The sequence below is a fragment of the Micropterus salmoides genome, unplaced genomic scaffold (genome assembly GCF_014851395.1).
Source record: "Micropterus salmoides isolate LMB-PRFRI ecotype aquatic unplaced genomic scaffold, ASM1485139v1 Ms_hic_scaffold_3, whole genome shotgun sequence".
NCBI classification, from domain to species: Eukaryota; Metazoa; Chordata; class Actinopteri; order Centrarchiformes; family Centrarchidae; genus Micropterus; species Micropterus salmoides.
In genome coordinates this window covers 38,528,418-38,539,697 of record NW_024042261.1, presented here as the reverse complement: position 1 = coordinate 38,539,697, position 11,280 = coordinate 38,528,418, and the positions used below count along the sequence as shown (strand labels likewise).

The window sequence follows — 11,280 nt, the reverse complement described above, 5'->3', positions numbered from 1 at the left end:
TACAGCAGTTTAGATTATCCAAAGCAGGTTAAAGTCAAGAGCAACTGGACTTTGTTGAAGATACTAGAAGACGTTTCGTCCCTCATTCAAAGGACTTCTTCAGTTCTGACTGACTGGCAGGGAAACTCAGCTATTTAACCTCAGTGGGGTCGTTGGCCAGAATCGTCGATATTGCTGGTTCGTTAGTGTTCCTGGCTGTGGTAATGACAGTCATTTTGGTCGTTAGGACTACCCGAGGCAGTTTAGATCAATTTACAGGAGCTGAGATCTCATCTTTTACATCTTCATATTTTCTTAGACAAAATAAATGAACTGAAGTCCTGGAGTCTAGAAACTTCACTAACTAAAAGACAGTCAACCCTCCTGGCAAGTCCGACGTTTTTAACCTTAACGCCTAACCCTATATGTCTGTGGGCAAGTCATTTAATGTTACAGACTCTTAAATCATGGCTGGAACAGTGCTGTGTAACCACTGTGTTTCCCATTTACAGAGCCATAATTAGATATTCTCTGAGTTTGACAAAAGGACATGTAGAATCGTATAACTTACCTGTAATTGTTATGTTATAGATAGTCTGCATTTATCTCAAGGATGAGAGAGCCAGGGCACAATTATTATGCTGTACTATGACAATAAACTTGTACTTCGAAGAGTTGTTTTGCAGCCAAAAGAAAAGTTCAACAGAGACACAAGCTGAGGTGTGCAGGTACTGACAGCGTTCGGAAGCATTTTCATGTAAGACAAAATTATTGAAAACGGAGGGACTACAATGGTGAGAACAACAATAAAAAGTCCATAAAAGTCACAAAAGTGTACAACCATACCCCAAAAATAAAGATGAACACCTTGTTTAAAGTCATGCGTGTGTTATATTGTAGAGGACAACAGATGACTGCTAAACAGGCAAATTCAATACTTCCGTAAGAGTACAAACACAAAATCTGCAGGAAACAAAAGGGAGCAGAAACAGTGTGAATGTCAGAGAGAATCTGAAGCAGAAGGAATGGAAACAACCCTGTACTACCATACAGCTCATTTACAAACAGGCTGCACAGAAAAAGGTACATAGGTTCATGTAAGCTTCTGTTCATACAGATAACCACAATGAGAGACGTGTTGACAGTGAGCAAATATTGAAGAAGTTTCGTCTAATCACTTTTCACTGAATAAATAATTCACTTGTTTAATTAACAGTATCACAGGTAGCCTTAAATTACCCAGCCAGACTGCTGCAGTCACCTCTGTCAGGTGCAGAAACACCTGATGTGTTATACGTTTCCAGAACAGAAAAGTCCCACAGGGCAGTCCTATGTCATTATTGTTCGCAGCACCAGCTCAACTGGAGAAAGTAAAGCCTCGTTTGAACGGCTACTTTCAAAACAAAACTTCTTAATATGTTTAATGTTATACCTATTTAAGTGTATGATTTGATTTTTGGGAATGTTGCTGATCAGGTGATGATTAATAAGGGAGAATACTTCTACACAAAATGTAACATTTTGTTAATTCCTTTGGGCTTTTCTCAAATTGTTAGCTTTGTCCTTGTCTTTAAAATTCTTGAAAAATTCATTATTGCTGAAGACAGCTGAGAGGGAGAGGATGACGTGCAGCAAAGAATCCCAATCAAGCCAAGGGCCCTGCAGAAAGGACTTTAACCTTCTACACGATGCACATGCTCTACCATGTGAGCTAACCAGCATCTCAGTACTTCAACAACTACAAAAATTAAACAATCTGAAAGGGAATATCAGCCTTGATTAAGCTGCCAACGAGGACCAATGATTAGTGTTCCCAGATGGAAGTGTATCTATGCTCCTAGGTTCAGGGCCAGGTTCTGATGTCTCACGTTTGACGTCACAAAAGGTGCAGTGCTTAGGTTTAACAGCTTCATGCTGGGCAGATAAAAGGTGTGTTTACAGTGTCTTTGTGCTCCAAAAGATGTCACAGCGTGTATTTAAAGTAACAGTTAACACACTGTTAGCCTTGCATGCTAATACTACATAAACATATGGGTGAGACATTTATAGATACAGATAGACAAACGACTGAGACAGGACAAAAAAGGCTGGAATGACCTTTCACCTGAGAGACTTAATTAATACAGTTACAGTGACCTAACTTTCCATGTTCCTTGAGGACATGGCAGCCTTTGAGAGGCTTCCATAAGTTACAGATGAGAATTAAAGCTGCAGGCAGCGTTGGCCGGGCCCTCGCACCTGTAGTGCGTCGGGGTGTGAGGCTGCCACGCTGCATATTCTGGAGCTCCACCGGTGTGGCAGTGAATTTGCTACACGATTCGGACGCTGCATGAAGGCGTCATACGTCACTTCCTGTGTCCCCTTTGTGGCGTTACATAGCACTTGGCGCTATGACTAGAAATGAATATAGGCGTATAGATTGGGGCGGGACAGTTATCAAGCACGTAAAGATTTGTTCAGATGTGAGCATGTACACTGAAGTTACAACAACTTCCTGTGTCATGGCGAAGAGTTGATCATTGACGCCACGGACACGCCCATCGACGAAAACTCACAGATAGCACAAATTTTCATCGTCAATGCCTTTAGAAGGCACAGCACAAATCTGAAGTCGGTCCGACTAAATCCCTAGGAGGAGTTCTTTAAGTACAGAGTGTGTAAATCATCCAAAAATGGCCGTAAAATTCAAAATGGCCGACTTCCTGTTGAGTTTAGGCTATGGGTTCTTGAGGCTTTTTTGTGCGTCTTGATATGATACATGTCCCCAGAAAATTTCGTACATGTAGGTTGAACGTGAACAAGGGGCTAATCTTTTCCAATATTCTAGGTGGGGCTAGCGAGTCATTTTGCCACACCCATGCGCGAAACCCATAAAATACGGAATTTTTCACCAGTTCTGACATGTTTGCAAAGTTTGGTGAGTTTGAGTATGTTTAGGCCCCCAAAATTGAGCTCCCCAGAGCTGCTGAAAATGGCTGTCAGTGGCTTTGGTGAAGAGAAAAGACTCAACTTGGGCCCCTCAAGTGAGGAGATGGTATCTAGGGGGTGAGCCTGGGACACCGGGAATCACTGCTGGACCCACTGGAGGTGTCGTGGGCCTATCAGCGAAACATCGAGGAAAGAGGGTGCCCATTTGATAACCCAGAAGATGCCATCTCCCACTTGAACAACCCGTATAGTCTAGACAGTATTCCTTAAGTGTGCAATTAAGCCATATTAACATGTAGATCTGATATGTTCTCCTGATAGCTTAAGATTTCAACACCATTTTGTGTGATCATAAATTATATCTTTCTGTTGAATGATTCCTACATGGCTCATGCATAGTAGAATAGACTAAATAGAATTTAGGAAATTATAATTGTTCTAGTACCACCAAAATAATTTACTAATAATAATAATAATCACCAACTTCTTAGTTGTCCATCTATGAATATCTTTATTTTTTCTGATATAATGTACTCTGGCTGCCAGAGACAGGTTAATTGGTGCCCCTAAATTGTCCTTCGGTGAGTGTGACTGCCCTAAATTATTTGTGAGTTTGACCGGTTGTTTGTCTATGTGTGGCCTGGCGACCTGTCCATGGTGTACCCCGCCCCGGATTGGATTCAGCCCCTACGATGGATGGACAGTGGCCGATTTAGTATGCTGAATTCCATAAAGTACATACATTTGATCCAATAGGGGACCTATAGTATTATTGGGGTCTTCAGAATCCTCTAGTATTTGTTTTATTTTTGGGACAATTATACGAGCAGAAATGATGAGTATTCGCTGTTAAAGATTACTAATTGTAAGGGCAAAATTAACCATTGTCCTATGTGTACTTATATTCTTATAATGCTCTAGACTTCTTCTGCTTAGTTGAGCTTTATTTCCCCTCAAGGGCCCATGTGTTCTCGTACAACAAATTCCTTTAAGATTGTTTTGTCTCATTGAGAATCAGAAGGATTCCATTCCGGTTCAGTTTCCCTCAGGACTGAGAAAGAGACCTTCTTCCCCAGACTCCGTGTCTATGTAATAGCACTAAATGATACCAGTTATCTTATGTCTTGGTCAGACTCTCTGAACACACCACGGTGTTTAGAGCTCTTTCCTTCAGCTGAATTAACGTGCCCTGTTCCTCTTTTTAATAAATAGACAAAGACAAACATTTTATTGTAACTTCTTTATTCGTTCTTTGATGATTCAAGTTTTGCTAGCGAGGGTTCTCACCTAGTTGAGTTGTTAACAATTACAGTCTTTTTATAAACTAATCTAAAACACAGTGTTTGATCGATAGAAAATCCTGAAAGAGAGACCTAATTACTGATGTGTGGTGCCCCTTACAGATTTTTATACATTTAAATTGCACAACAATAATGTGCTGTTTGAGAAAGATGTACCAATGGACTTTTGATGAATCCTTTATGAGTTCCAAGTTACTGTTTTCAGTTTTTTATGTTGCTATTAATTTTCACGACATTTTATTGCTTTGCCAGTGTTTTGATCAAATTTGGTTAGATTAGTCTTTGAGATATTAACGTGAAGTGCTTAATAGACTGTTTTAACTAATTGTTGCACTCAAGTTTAATCAGTATTTACTCCTTTCATAGCTTTGGAATGATTTGGTGTATGACCTAACATGGCAATATTGTTCTCTCTTTGATGTTGATCTCTATTGGTCTGTGAAGAAATACTTAATGAGAAAGGGCATGTAAGTTTCACACAGGGTCTCTCTAGATCACATTAGAGTCATTACAGAGCAAAAAAAGGTCACAGCTTGTAACTTTCCAAAGTAATAAATTTAACTTAAACTTTCTCCAAGGCAACCCAAGGTCATGATTAGCTTGTTTCAGACAGACAGAAAGTTTAGAAACTTTAGAAAGTATTACATGTGACAAATTACAACATGACATAGGTTAGCATTAGAGTTCAATATCCAATACAGTGGTTACACATATCTAAACCAGTAATGAGGTCTGACAAGCTCACAAGAATTCTCTTCACATTTTCCCCCCATTCAGTTTCATGTTTTCAGTCAGCACATTTCAATGCGAGATGTTATGAATAATTTACTGACACTTTTTTATTGCACTTACATGGTATCAATCTGACCAGTGAACAGTTTAAAACAGAACAGATGCTTAAATGTTCTTCGGATTTTGGACATTTGCATTCCATACATGATAGGATTCAAAAGTGGTTGTATGGTGAGAAAATACAGAGAGAGAAAGATACGCAGCACACTGGGAACACCGGTCATATCAAATCTGCTCTGAATCATCTCAAAGCTGCTGCCAAAAGAAAAGTTCAACAGAGACACAAGCTGAGGTGTGCAGGTACTGACAGCTTTCTGTCTGGTCTGTTTGGAAGCAGCAAAACAAACCTTAAGAATTTTTATGTAAGAACAAAAGATTAGAAGCAGGGGGATTACAACAGAGAAAACAATACCAACAAGTCCATAAATGTCATTCAGTCTTGTGTCAGAGCACGCCAACTTAACTACTAGGTAGTTCTGACAATATAAACTGTTAATGATGTTTCTACACTGTGTCAACCGGATGTTTAAGGACAAAGTCATTAGAAATTTCACAAAAGAGTACAACCATACCCCAAAAATAAGGATAAACACCTTGTTCAAAGTCATGTGTGTGTTATATTGTAGAGGACAACAGATAGCAAGATATCTGTCGTAAGACATGATGGCTAAGTTACTAAATTCTATACTTCCATAAGTATATAAACAGAAAATCTGCAGGAAACAAAAGGGAGCAGAAACAGTGTGAATGTCAGAGAGAATCTGAAGCAGAAGGAATGGAAACAACCCTGTACTACCATACAGCTCATTTACAAACAGGCTGCACAGAAAAAGGTACATAGGTTCATGTAAGCTTCTGTTCATACAGATAACCACAATGAGAGACGTGTTGACTGCAACAATTACAATGTAAAGCAAAGCAGTTATCAGGAAATAAAAGTATCTTAAGTTTCCAACATGCAAATAAGCTCCAAGAATAAAATAAGATAAACTTGATAAAGTTGAATTTATCATCATTCTTGTTTTAAGCGACAAAACTACAAACTACAAAGTGTGCAAATACTGAAAGAGTTTCTTCTCATTACTTATCCTAGAATAAATAATTTACAGTATCACAGGCAGCCTAAACTTACCCCGCCAGACTGCTGTGGTCACCTCTAACTGTCAGGTGCAGAAACTTCTTCTGACTTATACCTTAACAGAGCAACAGGCCAGTCCTACGTCATTATTGTTAGCAACACCGCTTCATTTCATGGTTACTTTCAAAACAAAACTTCTTAATATGTTAAATGTGACACTTAATTAAGAGTATGGTTTGATTTGGTGGGGGGTGGGGGGGGGGGGGGTGAACATGTGATTATTAAACACTTATACATACATAATTTTTTTCCCCATCTCTGTCAAATACTAGAGTTTAAGATCTTGAAAAGGGCCTTAAACACTACAAAAAATAAATAGTCTGAAAGGAAACATCAGTCTTTGGTAACAGTTTATGGACAACCTGTGACGAGGTTTCCAGCAGGCATTCACTGGCTCTAAAGAGTCACAAGTCAAAAAGGTAAAAAGGTGGTCCCAGATGGGAGCATACTGTCCCCAGCTCAATATTCTCCTAATATCACACATTAAGGAGACCTTTTTAAAGGCTTTAATGTTCTCAGCAATGTCTTCCCCCTGGTTAAATGTTTCCCTGAGTCAATAATTATCCCAACGGTTTGTTGAGGACAAAGCCCACACAGGTTCTGTGGTTGGAAACAGACCAGTTTGACGGGGAATAAAGACTACAGATGGAATCATACTCCTTTCTCTCCCTAGTTTCTAGTCTGCCTCTTCACTATTAGCTGCCCATTAAAGGCAAAGATGTGTTTACGGTGTTTGACAGACTGTTAGCCTAGCATGTTAATACTACATATAAATGCATCAGTAACGAAGCTGTTGAAAGGGTGGAGAGCTTCAGATACCTTGGACTTACTCTGGCCAATAAACTGAATTAAATCAACATACTACAGACACTTTCAAACGTTGCCGACAAAGACTTCAAATCCCTTTCAGTAGCACCCAACCTTCTTTACTGTTCAACCTGTTATTTCAACATACTCACTGTGTCCAATAGGAACAAACTTACACACATCACAAATAATGCCTCCAAATAATTGGTCTCCCCACCCCCAACCTCGCTGACCTTAATAGGAAAGCCATTTTATGGAAAGCACACATAATAGTCATCCTCTCAACACCTTCTTCACTCTGCTACCATCAGGTTGTAGATATAGATCCCTGGCCTGGAAACAGGCTCGCTATAACAGGAGTTTTCAATCAAACAAACCTCAAGTGGCGTCTCGCGGATCCCGACGCCTCCGGAGAGGTCTCCCCCTCGTCCCCGGCCCCTCAGCCGACCTCCTGACCACCTCAGTTTGAAGGGCCTACCTCCGCGTAGGCCTCCTGACCTGCTCGGCCTGTTGGGTCGACCTCCGGGTCGTCCCCCTGAACTCTCTGGTTTCCCCGTTGCCCCGCCTTCAGGCCGCCTGCCTGAGGTTTCCTGTTGAACCAGAGTTCTCTGGCCGTCCACCAGAGACTTTTTTGGTTTCTGTGTTCCAGGGATCCCTCCTCCCACCCTGGTTCGGACTTGTGTTTTGGGGGTGTGGTGTTTTGTTTCGGTTTGGGGGATGGTTTTGTTTTTTTTCCTGCTCATGGACTCTGGCCCTCCTCCTGTCCTCCCTCAGCCTGGTTTGTCTTTTGGGTGGGGTGTTAGTTTCTGTTGTTGGGATAGGGTTGTTTTTGGAACGCCGGGTGTCGTTGTTTGAGGGGGGGGGTACTGTCACGGGTTTGGGTTTGTGGGATGTGTTTTGTCTTTGTTTTCTTCTCTTTGTAGGGGCGTAGGTATAGACAGTGCAGCTGCACTGGGGCCCGCACTGTACTGGGGGCCCTTGACGGGGCTGGTCTTTGTCAGTTACATAGTAAAAATGCATCATATCTTGTCAATCAATATTAAACACCTGTTTCATCTTGTATTTTGTTTTATGGCGATCAGGTGGTATATACACACACTCATATGTGCATTTCCCCCTTTCGCTGTGGTGTCAGACACCAGAGTGTTTTGAAAAGTCTGTTGCAAGCAGTAGGCTATCAGGTATATGGTGAGATATAAAAAAAATTTATTCCACAGATTCAACAGCCTTATTTTCTTTGCTATTCGTGACACATTGCCCACAAATGCAGTGGTGATTGCTGGGTAATATGTAAATGAATGCCCAATCTTAAGTTTCTATTTGATCATGTGACAAGATGACAAGACTCCAGAAATCAGGTGAAATGCAAAATCTGACCAGTAGCCTAGCGGAGCACACGTGCAGGCTAGCAGTCATTCATTCACACAAAAAAGTAGTTCCAGAGGGTCGCAAAGCTCCCAGATAAGATTGTTTTGGATTACTGAGGACATTGTCAAAGATTTCCCTCAAAGCAGGCTCGTCGGTGCCTTTCAAATACTGAAGTAACTTTACAAGTGCTTTTTCAGTGGATTTGGTGCGTCATTTCGGGGTCAGCTCGCCGCTGAGTAGGCCTACCCGTTTAATTGTGAGGACGTGTTTGTGGGTATTAATCTGCCGTAACGGTCCGTTTTCAGAACATGGTGTTGTGTTATGAGTAGGCCACTTTTCTTATTCACCATAATGTCTTTCCTCTCTGTTGAAGAGGAACGTGGTTGTTGTGATTCAGGAGGTTATTATACTGAAATTGCCCGAAAAAGTCTGCGTCATTTAAGCACCGCAGTGGACACCACCTGCACTCAGCTGTTTGTAGTGACGTTTCAAGGGTTTTGACAGTGACGGCAACCGGCCATGCGCTCCTTATACCTTTCTCTTTGATTTCTGTACTTTGCAAATACAAAAGTCAAGGTGACACAGTCCGACTCTAAAATCCATTACACGATGGTACTTTAGTCTGCTGCGTCCAGGCGCAGCAACACAGCTGCTGCAGCAGCGTGTCTGTGTGTTGGAGAGAGACTGAATTTAATATGTTAATATGGAAAGAAATCAATTTAAGGAGCTTTAAATGAGGTATTTACGCATCTAATCTCATCAGTTGTTAAACCGTAGAAAAACAAGGCACAGAAATATAGGGTTCATAACAGACTGCACTGGGGCCCATTGTTACTACCTCACGCCACTGGCTCTGTGTCCTCAAACTCTACACACCATCATACCCAACATTGTTTTACTGCCCAGTAAAAGTAATATTTTCTATTGTTAGACAAAACGTCAGTGTGTCTGTCCATTCTGTTGTCACAGAGTCTGAGGGGAGGTCATTATCGTCCTCAGCCCTCTGTGCACCAGTGGAACCAGCGCTGAGGTCTGCTCAGGCTGATTGGTCTCACTGGTTAACAGCTCTGACTGTAATTTGCTTCAGAGGGAATTCGTGGAAACTGTGGCTAAAGAGGTCTCTAGGACAAACATGTTGACAGGCTGGAATGACCTTTGACCTGAGGGACTTCATAATGAGCTACAGTGATCTAACCTCCCACGTTCCCCGAGGACACGGCAGCCTTTGAGAGGTTTTCATTAGTTAGGGTGGGTTAGTTAGTGCAAAAGTTTTTATTTATGAGCATTACTTTTTATTGTTTGATAGAATTTTAAAGCTCTAGTTATGATTTTATGATTAACAATCAATTGTCTGTGTGTTATGTTGTGAACCCACAAAGAATTCTCAGCAATTCTGCAGCTTTTAAGGCTCTTTTAGCTCCAGTTTGGGTTTTACGGCGCATTTAATGTATATTTATACTTACCAAGAGTGTAGAGTCAGCTCTTGTGGTGCTGTGGCTCCAGCTCATGTCATGTCTGGTCAAGCTGCTGCTCAAAACATGGTCTGCCTGTCAGAACTGTGGGAACAAATGAATAGTTAGAAAATTATTAACTGTTGGGCTTCTGTAAATAACATCATAGAGTTCGGTCTAGACCTGCTCTTTTATGAAAAGCGCTGTGAGATAACTGTTGTTGTGATTTTGCGCTATAGAAATAAAATTGAATTGAATTAAAATTGCAATTCTCTAATAATAATAATAATAATCATTAACAATCAGATACGGCTGGACGAAGAATAAGGTATCTTGGACAACTCACAGATTAATTTACTACAACTTACTAAAATTGCGTTGAGACAGTTTCTTCTACAGCTGAAGGTGGTGGATGCAGAGTAAATGTTCACAAACCTTTTGTACAGCTTGTTAATGTAACATATTTCCTCTTGTCATCAGAATAATTGCAGTCTTTGAAAATGGGATTGAATCTACAAAATCAATGAATCAAACACACCTCAAGTGGCCTCCGTGAGAGGCGGCTACCGGGTAGAACAACCTCACACACTGCTGTTCACTGACGATTCACTGCCAGGATTCAAATCCGGGGCTGAATCCTGGACCCTCACAGACTCTGATCATAACATACTGTGATGACCCTGAAGTGCTCGTCAGCATTATGCAAGTCTGCAATAACAAGCACTTCAGACTTTGCTTGTTGCCATTGATTGATTGACAAATGCTGAGATCTTGAAATTTAATCGCATAATAGGACTCCCAATGAATAATATTACATTTATTCATTTTTTTTCCCAAAGCGACTTACAATTGCTATACATGTCAGAGGTCGCACGCTTCTGGAGCAACCATGAGTTAACTGCAGAAATGATCAGGTAATCGTGTGTTCGCTTCACGTTTGATGTCAGAAAACAACGGTAACATTAAGATGATGATGAGCCAGCGTGCAGTGCCTCTCTCTCTAGTCTGTCTTGCTAATGTTAGCTGTGCAGCGCATCTCTTAGTCTGTCTGTGTCTTCTAGTGCTGTGTTCTGTGACTTTGACTAGTAACAAGACATTTTTAGGCGACCAAAATGTTACAAACTTAACCGGTCCAAGCTCTTAGACGAAACACAGACTTCTGCATTGGCATCACCTTTCAGATCCGGAAGTTCCCGCTTGGTTCTCAGATGTGTACTCCATGACGTCACGTCCCTGGGAGATGACCTCAAAGAGAGAGTGGTTAGTAGGAATTCCCAAATAAAAAATAAAAAAAACATAACACAAATTGAACTTCCTGCATTAATCTGTTTGGTCGGACTTGACAGTCGATGAGCATGAATCCCTTTTCACCTTGTTGAGGGAGATGCTTTCCAGCTCCTTCACAACAGGCTCTTTACTTCCAGCACTGGTGACAGCAGATCCCTCACTCGTCTTTCACATCATGGTATTGCAGTGCCGTTGTCGTCTGGCCTTTTCAGCTGTTACATAAAGATCC

General features: G+C 41.1%; 1 protein-coding gene across 1 annotated transcript; it reads right to left on the bottom strand.

Moving 5' to 3' along the window:
* Positions 1-4,467: 4,467 nt before the first annotated feature.
* LOC119883562 (putative olfactory receptor 8G2) lies at positions 4,468-6,044 on the bottom strand. Its single transcript, XM_038694270.1, has one exon. The coding sequence runs from the start codon at positions 6,014-6,016 to the stop codon at positions 5,057-5,059; it is 960 nt and encodes a 319-aa protein (XP_038550198.1). The 5' UTR covers positions 6,017-6,044; the 3' UTR covers positions 4,468-5,056.
* Between the last annotated feature and the right edge of the window lie 5,236 nt (positions 6,045-11,280).